Below are 17264 nucleotides of genomic sequence, written 5' to 3' on the forward strand. Positions count from 1 at the left end.
TTCCGGCAAGGAGGAAGCCTTCCACCAAGGCTGTGGCTAAATTAAGTCTAAATTAATTAAAATTTAATAAAATTGAAGATGATGTTCTTCAGTCTCATCAGTCACGTGTTTCGAGGGCTTGGTGGCTTCTGAGTGTCCAGTGAGGATCCAAAACAGGTGTGTGTCCTGCGGGTCACCGGCCGGCGGGAAGGCTCTACCATGGGGGTCCTGGGGGCCACGTTTGTCTGCCCTGTAGGAGGGGGTGTGGGCTGCAGGGCTCTGGTTCGGCCCTGGCTCTGCCCCCTGGCCCAGGGCTCTGTGCCCCGCGGAAGGCCTGGCAGGAGACTCTGAGCACCTTCGTGAAGCCTGGGGTCTGCTGGAGTTGGGCTGGATTCCCCTTTCTGATTGTGAATGATGATACTTCATGATGGGCGCCCTGTGTGTTCCACAGGCCTGGAGTTAAGACGCTTGCGTGGGTGGGCAGCGGCACAGAGGCCTGTAGTCACCAGGGGGTGTCCGGGGACCAGGCAGGGGGACCAGGCCCCCCTCAACCTCACTCTGTGATGAGAGGGGTGGAGACCACCCCCAGCCCCCCACTGCAGGCTGTGCTGGAGGATTTCCAGTGGAGTCAGTGGGCTCTTGTTTGACTCTCACTAACCTCCCCTCCGGAGCCCTGGGGGGGCCCCCATCCTTTTCGGGGAACCCAGGAGGCTATGGCTGTATCCCCAGGGGGTGGGTGTGAGGAGAGCTGAAGGTAGCACTGGGGGTGTGTGCGGAGCTCAGAGGCAGTCTGGAGACGCCCGTGGGGTTGGGGTGGGGGTCAGCTGCCCAACTTCCACCCCAGGGGTCAAGGCGGGACGCCCGGGCTGGCGGTGTGTCCTCGGGGGTCAGGGCTGTGTGTGCCAACCCTGACATGTGTCCATCTGCTTTGGCCCTGAGCGGATTACATACAACGCAGCCCCTTTAGGCCAAGAGTTGATGCCTGCTCTGTGCCAGGCCTTGTGTGCCCCTGGAGAGCCCGCGGCCCCGCTCGCAGGGAGGGCATCCTCCCCTGGGCTCATGGCATCTCCATTGCCAGGTTGTCCTGGGCAGGGGGCTTCTCTGAGGCCCGGGGGAGGCCCCTGAGGTGGGAATGAGCGGAGGGTCCGAGTGGAAAAGGAGGCAGCGGCTGGGGTTATCTCCTGTGGGCTCTGAGATCTGACCCTCTGCTTCAGGGGCGTCACTGGGGAAGTGGGTGGGGACACTGAAGTTGTGCAAATAAACGCCAGCGTCCTGGGGCTGGCGAGCCCGTCTTACAGACTTGCACGCTGCTCTGGGGGAGTGGGGGACACAGCCCGCCTACGTCTCCGGGCCAGGGGCCCCCAGGGAGGCAGTTCGGGACGCCGTTGAGCCCTGTGGCAGGCGGGAGCCGTTGGTGGCATCCGGGCCCCAACGCCCTGCCAGGCCTGGGGTGCTGCTGGGCGGGTTTCACAAGCTGGGGCAGGGGCAGGCCCGGGGCAGGAAGAGCCGGGGGCTGATGTAAGCCCTTGCGCAAACCCCTTCCGGAGCCGGCCGCCCGCCTGCCTGCCGAGGAGGAAGCCGGGGCCTGGGCGCCCCGAGGCCCCACTGCCCAGGCTGGGGCCACACGGGCCGCCGGACTGGCCACCATGGCCCTGGGGCCTGAGGGCTTGGCGCTGGAGTCCGGTGAGGGGGCCAGCGGGGCTGGCACTGGGGGGCACCAACGGGGTGGTGGTGACGCCACGTGTGGCCAGAAGGTGTCCTCCGATAGCTCTGGGAGACAGGGAGAAGGCCCTGCCCCTTGCACCCTGGGGGGACGCGGTAACTGTTCAGGGTGCCCTGTGCCCCCTGGGAGGTGCTGAGGGGGGTCTGCAGGCCCTCGGGGTGGGTTGAGGGCTCAGGTCGGGTGGGGTCTGCAGGCCCCCGGGGGGCTGGGCTAGGGCCCCGGGGTACCCCGAGTCTTACGTTGCCTGCGTCCCCACCGCCACTTTGCTCTGGGCCGATGTAAACAGCGGGCTTGGAGAGGTTACCTGGGGGGCACACGGGGAGCGCTCATCTCGGATGCCAGAGCTGGTGCTTGGCACTCTCCGTGGGCTGTGCTGCTGTTTATCGTTGTCACCAAGTGCACCCTTCTTGCTTCACCACACTTCTCAAGGGAGGTCTTATTCTCTCCGTTTTGTTGATGAGCAAACCAAGGCCAGGGAAGGGAATCCCCCCGCCCAGGTCTTGTAGGCATCCCCCTGGGCTGTGAGCAGGGGGCCTGCCAGGGTCTCCCCCTAAGGGCGGGTGTGGGGCAGGAAGGAGGAGGCCTCCCTGTGGGCCGCGGCGACAGGGGCGTGGCCAGGGTGGGTGTGGTTTCCACCCTGGCAGGCTGGTTGTCCCGCCTGCCTCCCCTGGAGGGACCCCAGTGGAGGGACCCCTGGGCTCCCTTGCCTGCTGCTCTCATCCCTTCTCCGGCTCACTGGCTCATTCCTGTGGTCCTGGGTTGCCTTAAGAGTCACTGCTCACAGGTCGTGGGGGTCAGGCACGTCCTATCTCAGCCTCAGCATTCTCATCTGTTAAATGGGCACACTGTTCCTCCCGCACGGGGTTGGCTGAGAGTTGATCCCGGCGCCTGTCCAGGGTTGCCGTGGGGTCCTCGGAGGTCCTTCTCCAACTGAACCAGGGGTTCCCCTGGGTCCAGGCACTCAGAACCTGAGTCCCCTGCCACCGCGTCATTCTGTGTCCTCTGGAGGTCCCTGCTCCCACACCCGTTCCCCAGCCCCAACTTTGAGCTGCAGATGGGGAGAACCACACCCCCTCGGCTATGGGAAAGATAACGCCCATCTGCCAAGAGTGTAGGTACTCTAGAGGCACCTGGGGTCTCTTTCTCCAGCCCGGAGTCTTGCTGCGTTGACCCAGGCTGGTCCTAAAGTCCAAGGCGCTGGGGTGGGGCAGGGCGGAGGCGGGGAATTCCGGGCGGTGGGCTGGGCGGCGGGGGCCTGCTGGCTGCCTGACGGCCCCCTTCTCTCTGCAGGCGAGGCCTTCTTGGGCAGCTTTGTGGCCGGCGGGATGGGGCCGGCGGCCTCATCCCATGGGAGCCCGGTGCCCCTGCCCTCTGACCTCTCCTTCCGCTCCCCCACCCCCAGCAACCTGCCCATGGTGCAGCTGTGGGCCGCGCACGCCCACGAAGGTAAGGAGCGAGCGGGGCGGGCGGGCCTGGGCCGCTGTCCCCAGCACTCCCCAGCCTGCCCTCTCCCCTTTGCCCCACCGTCACCCCTCCACGCTGTGTGTGGCCTGCGGGGCCCAGCCCTGAGCCTCCGGCCTCTGCTCTGCGCTTCAAGTGCTCAGCGACCCCTCCGGCTGCCGCAGGGCCTTCACACGTGCTGCTCCCTTGCAGCCCCTCACCCCAGCTCACGGGCTTGGCTCACCTCCCCCCGCGCGTTCTCCTACTCGCTTGTGACCACACATTTCATCTGTGTGCTTTTTCATGAAATACCTGTCTTCCCAGCCGGCCGAGCTCCTAGGGCTGGGCCTAGTTTGTTCCGCTCACCGCCGTCCCCCTGGCGCGTAGCTCGACAGTAACTGTAACTGTGGGAGCAGTGGGGCCAGGCACCACTGGGCTCTCTTGCTGCCGTTCTGCAGTGACACCCCTAAACGTGGCTGGGGGGGTCTGCCGGTTGGCTTCCTGCCGGGCCTCCCTGGAGCCTCAGTTTCCCCTCTGTCACTGAAAGGATGGGCCTGGGGGTCGCTGCGTTCCTCCCTGCCCTGGGGCTTGGGTGGATTTTACGCGCTGGGTGCTCACTGGCTCCTGGTGCCTCCTTGGGCATCCTGGGGTGTGCGCCCGGCTCCCAGAAGATCGGGGTCTTGGGAGCAGCTGCTGCAGGTTCAGGCTTTCCTGGGCCTTTCACCGCCCGCTGTCTCCCTGCTTTCTCCTCTGTGCCTCGTCACTGAGCACTTCCGTCACTGTCCTGACTTGTGGGTGCCCCACACAGAGGGGGCCATCCGCCTCTGGGTCTGGGACGCTGGGCAGTCCTTCTGGGCTGGGGTCCCATCTGAGCTTCCTGCTTCCACTAGCCCCGGGGGGTGGGGGTGAGGTGGGGGCTACCTCTGGTGCCTTGTGCTATCTGCTTGCCCCCCTGCTTTCCCTGGGGCTTCCCAAATGGCGCTAGGGGTAAAGAACCCGCCTGCCAATGCAGGCGACATAAGAGACGCAGGTTCAATACCTGGGTCGGGAAGATCCCTTGGAGGAGGGCATGGCAACCCACTCCAGTGTTCTTGCCTGGAGAATTTCATGGAGAGAGGAGCCTAGCAGGCTACATACAGTCCGGAGGGTTGAAAAGGGTCGGATACAACTAAAGTAACTGAGCTCTGCCTTCCCTGACTCCCTTTTCTCCTTTGCCAACAAATACCAGTAACCATAGTAATGATATCGAATGCGCAGTGTGCTTCCGCTGCACAGAGCGCGGCACAGTGGAACCCTTCATCCTCAGAACAAGCCGTGAGGGAGGGACCGTCATGCCCATTTTACAGATGCAAAAGCAGCAGGACCAAGCGCTGTTTCAGTGATGAAATGACCCATATCATGTTCCTCATTGTTTTGTGGTGGTCATCGGCGTCCTTGCCGTTGGGGCTGCGGGAGGAGAAGCGGGCCCAGTGTGGCCAGGGATACTCTTGCCTTCCTGGCCTTGGAGGGCGTGGCAAGGGGGCATGGGGGACCCAAGCCCCTCAGGGATTGCCAGTGGGCCCGGGGTCCTGTATCACCCACAGCCCAGGCTGAGAGGCTGCCCCCCAGGGCCTGCCTGCCTCCCTGGCCTTCTGGGCCTCCTTCTCTTGTGTACTCTTTTAGGCCTCTTGTTTCTTTCTCCGTGGCCACTCTTCTCTGTCTTCTGTGGCCTGTAACTTACAGCCCTGGTTCTGGGCATCACAGGTGGGAGTGGAGGGGGCTTGAGAGGTTAGGAGGATCCCTGGTAGGAAGAATTCCTTCTTAGCAACACCTGCCTGGGAGACCCAGCAGCTGGAGATTATGCTGGGTAGGCTGAAGTTCAGAGAAGGCAAGCGACCTGCTTGAGTTACACAGGAGAGAACTTAAACCAGTACACCCTTCAACAAGGTCCATGTTGGGCTGAGGTTAAGAGCCCTGGTGACCTCAGTTCAAAGGCAGGCTCCTCTTTTAGGGGTGGAGTGGGGAGGGGGCCTTGGGCAAGTGGGCCTTTCTGAGCCTCAGTTTTCTCATCTGTAAAATGGGGACTTTAAGAGTATCTGCCTCATAGAATTTTTTTTTCCTCCCTGAAATGTGAGTGGGAATTGAACAAAGGCAAAGCAGTTGTAAGGGCTTGGCCTCTGATGAGGACTGCCGCCTGCGCCATCATCATCATCATCGCCCTCCCCTGGATCCAATTTGATTCCCTTCCCGGGGGATTCAGGAGTCCCAGGGGCTGCCTGGGACGGGAAGGAGGCCTGGCGTGCCAGGACTGGGAGGGGGCCGTCCTTGCCATGGGGAGCTGGGGCTAAACCTCCGCTTCCAGCACCAGGAGGTGGGGCCTGGAAGGAGCCCCCTGGGGGGCACAGGGGTCTCAGCCGTGCCTTTCTCTCTTGCAGGCTTCTCCCACCTGCCCAGCGGGCTGTACCCACCCTACCTCCACCTGAGCCACCTGGAGCCCCCCAGCAGCGGGAGCCCCCTCCTCAGCCAGCTGGGTCAGCCCAGCATTTTCGATACCCAGAAAGGTCAGAGGGCAGGAGTGGTGGGGAGACTTGGGGGTGGGCTGTGGAATGGGGTTGGGGGGAACCACTACCCCAGCACTCCAGACTGCACCCTGGCTGTGTTTCCCAAGACTCCAGCCCCAGGCTCCCAGGGCCACCCATGGCCTTCTGGGACCTCCTAGCTACTGGGTCCTCATCTTATCCTATTGGGCCCTCTGCGCAGCTCTTAATTCTGGCCTCTCCCCCTTTCACAGATGAGGAGACTGAGGCTCAGAAAGGTTAGTAGGTGGCCGAGATGAGGTTTCAACTTGTTGTTCATCCATTTCTAGAGCTGTCCTGTCCCAAGCCACACTGCAAGCAGTGCATGTTCCTCCTCTGTGCCTCGGGGTCCAGGGTACCCTTCCGGGCCTCCCTTGGCTCTGGACCAGGCAGTGGGGGCATTGGCTCAGGTCTGCGCTCTTTCTTTGCAGATGGCTTCTACCTGCCCGCCCCGGGGGCTCCGGGCGCCCCGGGCACCCTGCACTCTCATGCGGCCTCCTCCAGGACCCCCGGCGGCCACTCCTCGGGCACCTCGACCAAAGGCGCTTCTCGGGAAGGTCCAGCCAAGGAGAGGACGGGCCGAAGCGGGGAGCCGCCCCCCCTGTTCGGCAAGAAGGACCCGCGGGCCCGGGAAGAGGCGGCTGGGCCGCGCGGTGTGGTGGACCTGACCCAAGAGGCAAGGGCGGAAGGCCGCCAGGACCGAGGGCCCCCACGCCTCCTCGAGCGCTTGTCCCCCTTCCTGGCCGAGCCTGGACCCCTGCGGGCGCCGGGTTCAGCCACCGCCGAGTCGAAGGGCAAAAACCCGCCGCCGCCACTGTCGCTGAGCCTCTGCAACGGCACCGGCACGGGGGACGTGGGGCTCCCCGCACTAATAGCCGAGGGGTCCCGCGGCACCAAGGACATTGCGCGCCAGGACGAGAGCGCGCGGCTGCGGCGCGCAGAGGCCCTGCTACCCGGGCCCTGCCCGTGCCCCTCGCCACTCCCGCCGCCGCCACCGCCGCCAAGCAAGGGTCCGCCTGCGCCCTCTGCCGCCTCCGGGGCCTTCGCCGCGCCGCAACCCGCCCCCACTGGCGTCTACACCATCTTCCCCGCGGCGGCCGCGCGGGAGCCGGGCCGCGAGCACCGCGTGGTGGCACCCACCTTCGTGCCTTCCGTGGAGGCCTTCGACGAGCGCCCGGGGCCCATCCAGATCGCGTCGCAGGCGCGTGACTCCCGGGCCCGGGAGCGCGAGGTGGGCCGGCCTGGGGTCCTGCAGGGCCCGCCCGGGTCTCCGCGGCCACCCCCGGACCGGCCTGAGAGCCTCCGGGAAAAGAGCTCCGTGATCCGCTCGCTCAAGCGGCCGCCGCCCGCCGAGGCCCCACCGGCGCGGGCCGCACGCGCCTCTCCGGACCCCCGGGCCTACCTCCCCGCCAAGGAGCTGCTCAAGCCCGAGGCTGAGCCCCGGCCCTGCGAGCGCGCCCTGCGTGGCCCCGCTGCCACCGCCGCCTCCCAGCAGGCCGCCAAGCTTTTCGGCCTGGAGCCCGGGCGGCCGCCCCCGCCCGCCGGCCCTGAGCATAAGTGGAAACCTTTCGAGCTGGGCAACTTCGCCACCACGCAGATGGCCGTGCTGGCCGCGCAGCACCACCACGCCAGCCGCGCCGAGGAGGAGGCCGCCGCCGCCGCCGCCTCCAAGAAGGCCTACCTGGACCCCGGGGGTGCGCTGCCCCGCGCTGTGGCCACCTGCGCCAGGCCAGGTGCCGACATCCATGCCGCGGCCCACGGGCCTGGAGAGGCCTCCGCCATGCAGAGCCTCATCAAGTACAGCGGCAGCTTCGCCCGCGAGGCCGTGACCGTGCGCCCAGGCGGCTGTGGCAAGAAGAGCCCCTTCGGAGGCCTGGGCACCATGAAACCCGAGCCGGCGCCCACAGCTGCCCCGCGCGCCCAGACGCGCCTCCCGCACCCGGGGGGCCCTGCAGCATCCAGCGGCCGACAGCTGAAGCGTGACCCGGAGAGGCCCGAGAGCGCCAAGGCCTTCGGCCGCGAGGGCTCCGGGGCCCAGGGTGAGGCGGAAGTGCGACACCCGCCTGTGGGCATTGCTGTGGCCGTGGCCCGGCAGAAGGACAGTGGCGGCAGTGGCCGGCTGGCACCTGGGCTGGCGGACCAGGAGCGGTCCCTGTCGCTGAGCAACGTCAAAGGTGAGTCCTGGATCCCACCCCCACCCCCTGCACCTTTAATTCCCCTTCACCTCCCCACCTCTGCGCTCCTTTCTGCTTGCCCCCCCCCCACACACACACACACTCTTCCCTCCCAACCGGCCTGGTTCTCTATTTGTCCTTTATTCCCCTTGTGGGCTATGACTGCTATTTAGGGTTTATTGCTTCTTCTGTTACGCACGTAGAAGAATGTGTAAAATGCAGGAAAGGAGAGGGAAGTAAAGGGACCGTTAGATTTGTTTCCATGACCCTGAACACCTAGAGATCTGCCAGATTCATTTTCCCATCTGATCTGCAGAGCTCCCCTTGCACTGTGATCTTGGGTTCTGCTTTTTTTTTTTTTGCCCAGGTAGGTAGGCTCTTGCTGTTGGAAACTATAAGTAGCGGTTTTGATGGCCCCTGTTGTTCTGTCCAGAGCACTCACCATAGCTACCTTTGCCATTCCCTAGTGGCGTTTCAGCTTTCGCTCTGATGTTTTTGTGTTTAGGAAGTGGCTCTGAATATTTTTGTGCATTGCGCCTCCCTGATATTTTGAGTCATTTTCTAAGAATAGATTCCGACTAATAGATTAGCTTTAAGCTTTCAATTCTAAGTCCTTGAGGGAGGTAATCGTGCCTTACTTACCTAGTTCTGTGTTCCCAATACCTAGCGTGGGGCCTGGCGCATAGTAGGTGTCTGATACGTGGGGGAATGGGTGACTGAGTGTGACCGCTGGAAGCCAGGGACCCCCGGCGTCCCTGTGGTATCGACAATGGATGCCTTTGTGACTTCTTAGGTGGTTAGAGATTTCTTTATGTTTGTTTGAACTCTTTCATTTTAGACTACTCAGAGTTGTGTTTTACTAAAAAAAACAAATGTCCTTAAGCTGGGTAGGGAGTAATGGTACATTTCTCTTAATTACTGGTGAAGCTGAATATCTTGTCCGAAGGGGGTTGATTGGTTACATTTAGTTTTGTCCCTTGCATATTTTCCCAGTTGGATTCCTTCCTGGAATTTTGCATAGTTGATACTTACGGCATTTTGGTTGGAACTCTGGGCTTGGGCTGCCCAGAGAGAGCCCAAGTGAAAGTGAAGTCGCTCAGTTGTGTCCGACTCTTTGCGACCCCATGGACTGTAGCCTGCCAGGCTCCTCTGTCCATGGGATTTTCCAGACAAGGGTACTGGAGTGGGTTGCTATTTCCTTCTCCAGGGGATCTTCCCAACCCAGGGATCGTAATCAGGTCTCCCGCATTGCGGGCAGATGCTTTACCATCTGAGCCACCAGGGAAGCAAAGAGAGAGCCCAGCGTTGAGCCAAAGGCCCCACCTGCAGGTTGGGCGCCGAGGCCGCTCTGCTACCCCAGGTGCGTCAGTGTGTGGAGGTGCGGGCATGGCCGGCCGGGGCCAGAGCCCTGGAAGGCTCAGAACCGGTGACGCTCAGGGAGCCTTTGTTAAAGGACCGACTGAAGCCGTGGATCTGCGTGGAGCACCCTGCCTGGAGCCAGAGGCTGCCCTCAGACCCCAGGAGCTCATGAGGCCTTGCCTTACTTAGTCTGCAGTCGAGAGTCTGGGTGTCATCCCTTGGCTTGGAGGTGGCTGGGTGGCTGGTGGACAAGCCCTCTTACTAGGTAGATCCTTCTGGGAGAGAAAAGACCTTTTGGGGGTCCTTTTTGTAGAAGAATACTCATGAGAAACGATCCCTCCTGCTGGGATCACTTCCTGAATACCTAGCTTGCCTGTCTCTGCCCCAGGGATCTGCGTCTGTGGTTGTGACTGTGTGTGCACGAATGTGTCTGAGGGAATGTGTGTGTGTGTGTAAGAGTATAGGTGAGAATGTATCAGAGAGTGTAGGTGAGAATCTGTGTGTTTAAGTGTGTGTATGTGAGAATGTTTGTGTATGAGGGAACGTGTGTGAGAGAGAGAATGTGCATGAGGAGACGTGAGTGTGAGAATGTGTATGAGGAAATGTGTGTGTGTGAGTGTATGAGGAAATGTGTGTGTGTGTGAGAATGTATGAGGGCATGTGTTTGTAAGAGAGTATAGGTGAGAATGTGTAAGAGTGTAGATGAGAATGTGCGTGTGTGTGTGTGAGAGAATGTGTATGAGGAAATGTGTGTATGTGTGAGTGTAGGTGGGAATGTGTCAGAGAGTGTAGGTGAGAATGTGTGTGTGTATGAGTGTAGGTGAGAATGTGTGTGTGTAAGAATGTGTATGAAGAAATGTGTGTGTGAGAATGCGTATGAGAGAATGTGTATGAGGGAATGTGTGTGAGAGTGTAGGTGAGAATGTGTGTGTGTAAGAATGTGTATGAAGAAATGTGTGTGTGAGAATGCGTATGAGAGAATGTGTATGAGGGAATGTGTGTGTGAGTGTGTATGTGAGAATGTGTATGAGGAAATGTGTGTGAGAGTGTAGGTGAGAATGCGTGTGTGTAAGAATGTGTATGAAGGAATGTGTGTGTGAGAATGCGTATGAGAATGTGTATGAGGGAATGTGTGTGTGAGAATGCATATGAGAATGTGTATGAGGAAGAATGTGTATGAAGAAATGTGTATGTGAGAATGAGAATGAGTGTGTGTAAGAATGTGTGTGAGGGAATGTGAGAATGTGTGAGAAATGTGTGTGAGAGAATGTAGGTGAGGAATGTGTGTGTAGAATGTATGAAGAATGTGTGAGAGAATGTGTGTGAGAATGTGTAGGTGAGGGAATGTGTGTGAGAATGTGTATGAAGAAATGTGTGTGTGTGTGTAAGAGAGTGTAGGTGAGAATGTGTCAGAGTGTAGGTGAGAATGTGTGTGTGTAAGAATGTGTATGAAGGAATGTGTGTGAGAAATGTGTGTGAGAGAGTATGTGAGAATGTGTGTATGAGAGAATGTGTGTGAGTGTGTAGGTGAGAATGTGTGTGAGGAAATGTGTGTGTATGAAGAAATGTGTGTGTGTGTGAGAATGTAGGTGAGGTGCATGTGTTTGTGAGAATGTATAGGTGTAAGAATGTGTAAGGAATGTAGATGAGAATGTGTGAGAGAATGTGTGTGAGAGAATGTGTATGAGGGAATGTGTGTGTGAGTGTGTATGTGAGAATGTGTATGAGGAAATGTGTGTGAGAGTGTAGGTGAGAAAATGTGTGTGTGTGAAATGTATGAGGGAATGTGTGTGTGAGAATGCGTAGGTGAGAGGATGTGTATGAGGGAATGAGAATGTGAGTGTGTGTGTGAGAAATGTGTATGAGGGAATGTGTGTGAGAGTGTAGGTGAGAATGTGTGTGTGGAAAATGTGTATGAAGAAATGTGTGTGTGTAAGAATGTAGGTGGGAATGTGTGAGAGATGTAGAGAGAATGTGAGGGAATGTGTGTGTGAATGTGTATGAGAATGTGTATGAAGAAATGTGTGTGAGAGAGAATGTGTGTGAGAGAATGTGAAGAAATGTGGTGTGTATGTGTGTGAGAATGTGTATGTAGGTGAGAATGTGTGTGAGAGAAATGTGTATGAAGAATGTGTATGTGAGAATGCGATGAGAGAATGTGTATGAGAAATGTGTGTGTGTGTGTGTATGAGAATGTGTAGGGGAATGAGAATGTGAATCAGAGAGAGAATGTGTAGGTGAGAAATGTGTGTGTGTAAGAGAGTGTAGGTGAGAATGTGTCAGAGAGTGTAGGTGAGAATGTGTGTGTTTAGCGAGATGCAAGGAGGGGACAGTCTGGGGGGACAGTCTGGGGACGCAGCTTTCAGGAATCTTGGGGCTGAGGCTGTTTTCCTGTTTCCTGACTACAGTTGGAAAGTAGGTGATTGGAACCTTGATGTGAAAAAAGGTGAAAATGTTGATCGCTCAGTCATGTCTGACACTTTGCGACCCCATGGACTGTATAGCCCACCAGGCTCCTCTGTCCCTAGGATTCTCCAGGCAAGAACACTGGTGTGGGTTGCCATTCCCGACCCGGGGTGGAACCAGGGTCTCCTGCATTGCAGGCAGATTTTTTTTTACTGACTGAGCCACCAACTTTCCTCAAAGAGAAGTCCCCGTAAGAAGTGGGTTTTCCCCTACTCTGGATGGCCTCAAGGGAGGAAGGAGCTGGCACCACTCTGACTGAACCGTAGTTGTCAGCCAGGCACTGCTGGGTCCTCCCAGCCTCCTGGCTTCCTGGGGAGTGAGCCCTTTCCCTGGCAGTGGGTTCAAGTCTAGGCTCTGCCTCTTGCAGCGGTGTGCCCTTGAACCAGAGGCCTAAGCCCCCCGAGCCCTGGTGTCTACGTTCACTGCGTGGCGCTAGGAGGGCTGCCTCATTCCCTGGCTCCAGGTGGGCTGATGGGCACGCAGTAGGTGCTTCATACACGGGTCTACCTTTTCTCTGCTCATATTCAGAGTCTTCAAGGCTCAGAGTTTCTGCCCTAAGCCTGAGATCTTTTTTGAGAAATGTCCCGAGTGGGCTCATTCAGGGTCTGGTCTGGCTCCTGGGATCTCGGACCCTGAGATGGATGAAGGATGGGCCTCGTGTATGCCTGTGAGCTCCAGACAGCGGGCCCGATGCTCGAGAGGCCAGCAGACCAGCACTGTCCCTGCCATTTAGCCGGGGGCGGGTGCAGGCAGGCCCACGTAGCCCTGGCCAACGTCTCCTCCCACAGCCCCCCAGGGGAGGATCTGTTCATCCCCCAGCTTCCAGACGGGAGAGCAGGGCCTGTGGAGGTGGAGTGACACACCCTGGTCACTCGGGCTAGAACAGGCAGGCTGAGCTTGAACCTGAAGCCCAGGGCTGTGCCTCCCGCCTCTCCCCCTTGCCTGTTGTCAACTCTGTGGTGGTGTAAAACTGGGGACCAGATCTGGGGGGCTGTGATGGTGCTCCCCGAACCCTGCTCCACTGTCCATGTCACCCAGCAGAGCCGGGGTCGCACTGGCTGTAAGCTGTGGTGTTGACCCCAGACTTGAACGGGCGTGGGGTCAGCCGGAGCTGTGGAAATGTGCAGATGGGAGTCCAGGAGGAGGTTGCCATGGCAACCGGGCCTCAGCCTGGGCAATAATGGCTGGGATTAGAGGCTATGACCCACGGAGAAGCTGTCACTGCTGGGGACGCGGGCCCCGGGGCGGGGCTGCAGACAGGCAATGGCTGTGGGGCTGCCGTTTCCCCGGCGCTCACCCTGTGCAGGCTCTCTGCTTGGGGGCCGTGCACCTGCATGGGGGGGTGGCCGGACAACTCACTCAGACCCCAGTGCCAGCTGGGCCCCTCCTCAGCAGTCAGGAGTGTGACCTGGGCAGTGCCTCTACCTGTCTGTGCCCGGTTTCCTCATCTGAGGTGGCTGGTGTGAGGGCTGGAAGTCCTCTCCTGGGTTGATGACTGGATGAATGTGTGCACGGAGCGGCCCTCGGACCCTGCTGGGCACAGGCGTGACTTGAAAATCACCAGAGCTCAGGCCTCGAGGGCTGGGGAGGAGGGGGTCTTCTGTGTGTGTGGGACCTTGGGCTTGGCTCCCCTCTGCCCCACACATGTGCCTCCTGGAGGAACTGGCCCCCGCCAACCTGAGCTCAGCAGAGACAAGCCAAGGGCCCTCTTGGTTTGCTTGTTCGCAGGCGGTTTTCAAAGCCTTAGTCAGAATCACGTCTCATCCCTGCTCAGCACTTCCTCTGGCTTCTCCTTTCACCTTGGACGGAGTCTCAACCACATTCCCTTCCACGGCCCACAAGGCCCTGAGTGCGGTCTGCACCCCGCCCTTCCCCTGCCTGCTTTCTTCCTTGGCATTCCCACCCTGATGAGGCAGGCACACTCCTGCCTGAGGGCCTCTGCACCTGCTGCTTGTTCTCTCTGCATCGCCCTCTAGATGTTCTCACGAGTTCGTTCATTTGCACTCCCCATGTATATGCTGAGTGCCTTCCTGTGTCAGGCGTTGTGTAAGGGGAGAGGTAGATACCTCGGAGTGGGACTGCTCAAGCCAGAGCAGTGCACTGTCTGATGGAGGAGACGGACGATGAATAACCAACAGGCAGAGTGGCTGTGTGATGTTCTCAGTGTAGTGAGGGAGACAAATAAGGGAGCATGATAGAGGAGAGGTGGTCTGGGAGGGCTTCCTGGAGGAGGTAGCATACGAGCTGAGGTCTTCCTGGGGAGACTGAGTACTGCAGGGGCCGGGCACGAGCACTCTAGGTGGAGGGAACAGTGTGGCCCTGAGTCAGCTGGGGGTGCACTGGACAGGACAGCTGGGCGGCCTGGCACTCGGTAGGAGGGACAGGGTGAGCAGGGGTTAGAGGGAACAGTTGACGCAGGAGGTCGGGGTGGTGCCCGGGCTGCGGTGGTGGAGGGCATGTCACATTTCTTTGGACACCAGCTGAATTTGGAGGGAGCGGTCTGGGGCTCTGGCCTGAGGGACCCTGCAGGTGGTGGCTTCTCCAAGCTGGGCTGGCCTGCGTGCGGGCTTCTGGTGGGGCCTGCAGTGGGAAGCCCCTGAGGCCTGTGCAGTGACCACCAGGGCGGTGGAGAGGAGTCAGGCCTGAGGACTGAGCTCTTGGGGACAGGCCACACTCTAGGCACGTGACCCTTCTGGGAGCACCAGGAGCTCTTTGCCAAAGCCTGTCCCCCAGTGCAGCGTGGCCCCGTAGATGGAGGGCCCTTGGGGTGTCTGTGGGCCTGGGAGGCCCTCCCCTGGGAGAAGGCGTGTGCTCTGGTTTCTCAGTCCAGCCGCAGGACTCTGAGTGGCCCTGCCCAGAAGTGTGGCCGCCCTTTAGGGCCTCATTCCTGAGGTGGGGCCTGTGAGGAGGGCCCCTTCCAGCCCTTGGTGAAGGGGGTGGGCGGGAGGGTGGGCGCAGGGTACCCTTTGACTTGGGAACCGCACTGACTCTGGCGGCCTGGGTATCCTGGCTGGGTCTCACCTTCTCTCCCACCGCCCACCTTTCCCCTCTGCTTCCCGGCCTCCTGCCACGAGCTGGGCACAGTCATGGGGCCTGGGCGCTGGCACAAACAGAGGGTCTGCTCTGGCCCTGTGTGGAGTGAGGTGGTGGGCGGCCTGGGACTCGCGTCTGTGACCCACAGGGGCCAGATGGGAAAGACTTCTTCACTCATTCTCACCCCGCCTGCCTAGTGCCCCAGCTCACTGGTTCTTCTCTCCTTAACCGTGCATGCAACTTCCTCGTTGCCCCAGGGGCTTCTGGAACCTCCTGGGCCTGCCCCTGGTGCCCCCCAGCCCGTCTCCAGCTGTCTTTTGAGGCGTATCCCTTCCCCGACCTGCTTGGTCCATCGGGCGTATGGGCTCATGGCTGTTCCTCCCTGCCCACTCGCCTCCTGTTCCCAGCGGTGGGCTCCCACCTTCCTGAAAGGAAAGCTCCTCCTGGGGAACAGTTCTCAGGAGGTCTTTGGGAGTTCCTGGTGTTGAGGGTGCAGGAGGGAAGAAACGAGGGGAGAAGCCAACGGCAGTATGCCAGGTTGGATCCCTGCCCCCAGGGGCTGTGTGGGGCTGGGGGGCCTGCTGGTGGATCCTGGAGAGGGGACCGGGACACTTGTCTGCAGCAGAGTAGTAAATGACAAGGTCCACGTGCTGGCGGGCCTGGGGGCGGCTTCCTCCCTGAGCGCATCTCTGGAGCTCCGGGTGGGTGGACGCTGGCCCCAGGGCAGCTGATCCTAGGGAAGGAATTAGTCCAGCCTCAGTGGGTTTCTTTTTTATTTTTGGTTGCTGCACATGGACTTAATCTTGAGTTGTTACTACTGGGGGCTTCTCTCTAGTTGCAGCACACCGACCTCTCGCTGCTGTCGCCTCTCTTGTTGCAGAGCACGGACTCTAGTGTGCACGTGGGCTCGGTAGTTGGGGCTCTTGGGCTCTGGAGCATAAGGGCTCAGTAGCTGTGGTGCAAGGGCTTCGCTGCCTGGTGCCATGTGGGATCTGCCCGGCCCAGGGATAAAACCCATGTCCCCCGTGTTGGCAGGTGTATTCTTTACCTCTGAACCACCAGCAAAGTCCTTGGTTTCTCTTTTGAGAAAAGTCTCGGCTGCTGGCTGAGTGGTCTCTGCCGCTAGTGGCTGTACCTGCCTCCTGGGCCCTGGCCTGCCTCCGCAACTGTGCACGCTCTAAATTTTGGCTCATGGTGTAGAAGATAACCCGGGGATGAGGGGCTGGGGAAGGTGGAGAGCGAGGAGGGCTGAGCTCTTGTGCAATTGGTCAGGGCTTTGGGAGGGGTGGAGAGCCCAGGGGAGGTGCAGCGGGACCAGCTGTGGGGGGCTGGGGGTACCTCCTGGGCACCAGGGCCGAGATGGGCCAGTTGGGGGGCAGCTCCCCCTCCAGTCGCCACCCCCCCGTCCCGCCCCATGCACGTAGGGTTCTCCAGTTTCAGTTTTCCGACTTGATTTTGAAGAGACCAGCCACACGTGTGCAACCGCCGCAACCATGGCGGGGCCTCCGGGTGGCGGCTGGCTCCCTGTGACCCGGGCTTGGCTCCGCGTCTGCATAGCAACCGCTTTTTTGGGTTGTGGCTTTCCCTCGTCTTGACCCGCCCCCAGCACCTACCTTTCCGGCACTAAAGGAGGAACCCTGTCCGCGAGTGCTGCTCGGTTCATCCTGGGTTACGGCACCATCTGTTTTACAACGTTTTCCTGCAGCTTCCCGGTTACCTGGGAGAGTTACAGGTGGGCTCTATGAGGGTGGTGGAGGGTCGTTTCTGGGCTCAGAGGACATCTGGCCAGGGTGAGGGACCCGCTCAGATGCTGAGGGCTTGCTGGGGGCTCTGAGTCAGGCTCACTTCCTGCCCTCCCACCCACCCAGGGCACGGCCGAGCCGACGAGGACTGTGGCGATGACCGGGCCAGGCACCGCGAGGAGAGGCTGCTGGGGGCGCGGCTGGACCGAGACCAGGAGAAGCTGCTCAGGTGAGGCCTGGGGGGCCCCCTGGGGTGGGGTGGGTGGCCCTACGTGGGCGTAGGGTGGTCCTGAGCGTGTGGGACCCCTCCCGAGGAAGGCCCGGGGCCCCTTCTGGTGAGCCCCAGCCAGCTTTTCTGCCCCTGGGTGCCGAGCAGTGGCTTGATGTCCACCGGTCCCTTGGGGCGCCCCTTTTTTTGTCCCCCTCGTCCTGGGGCCGTCCCAGACTCACCGATGCCTCCACTCCCCTTCCAGAGAAAGCAAGGAGCTGGCAGACCTGGCCCGCCTGCACCCCACCAGCTGTGCTGCTAACGGCCTGAACCCCAACCTCATGGTGACCGGGGGCCCGGCGCTGGCGGGCTCCGGTCGCTGGTCCGCCGACCCTGCGGCCCACCTGGCCACTCACCCCTGGCTGCCCCGCTCGGGTAGCACATCCATGTGGCTCGCTGGACACCCCTATGGTGAGTGGGGGGTGGGGATAGCGGAGGCCTGAGTGTCTCCGTTGGAGCACGGTGCCGGGGGCTGGTGTAGGGTGGGACCCCTCCTTTCATCCCCGTAGTTCACCTCTCTTGCTT

At 60.4% G+C, this 17264-nt stretch overlaps 1 protein-coding gene across 11 annotated transcripts in view; it reads left to right on the forward strand.

Moving 5' to 3' along the window:
• The window catches only part of TNRC18 (trinucleotide repeat containing 18), an 89806-nt gene that overhangs the window by 24248 nt on the left and 48294 nt on the right, over positions 1-17264 (forward strand). For 7 of the 11 annotated variants that reach the window (XM_070362128.1, XM_070362127.1, XM_070362134.1 and 4 more), the window contains exons 3-7: positions 2993-3148; positions 5557-5682; positions 6129-7871; positions 16598-16700; positions 16945-17150. In XM_070362128.1, the coding sequence (XP_070218229.1) occupies positions 2993-3148; positions 5557-5682; positions 6129-7871; positions 16598-16700; positions 16945-17150 (2334 nt within the window). Of the gene's footprint in view, positions 1-1610; positions 1663-2992; positions 3149-5556; positions 5683-6128; positions 7872-16597; positions 16701-16944; positions 17151-17264 lie in introns of those variants that run through there. The other 4 variants (XM_070362135.1, XM_070362133.1, XM_070362136.1 and 1 more) reach the window with 4 other exon arrangements.

The sequence above is a fragment of the Bos mutus genome, chromosome 25 (genome assembly GCF_027580195.1).
Source record: "Bos mutus isolate GX-2022 chromosome 25, NWIPB_WYAK_1.1, whole genome shotgun sequence".
Classification (NCBI taxonomy): domain Eukaryota; kingdom Metazoa; phylum Chordata; class Mammalia; order Artiodactyla; family Bovidae; genus Bos; species Bos mutus.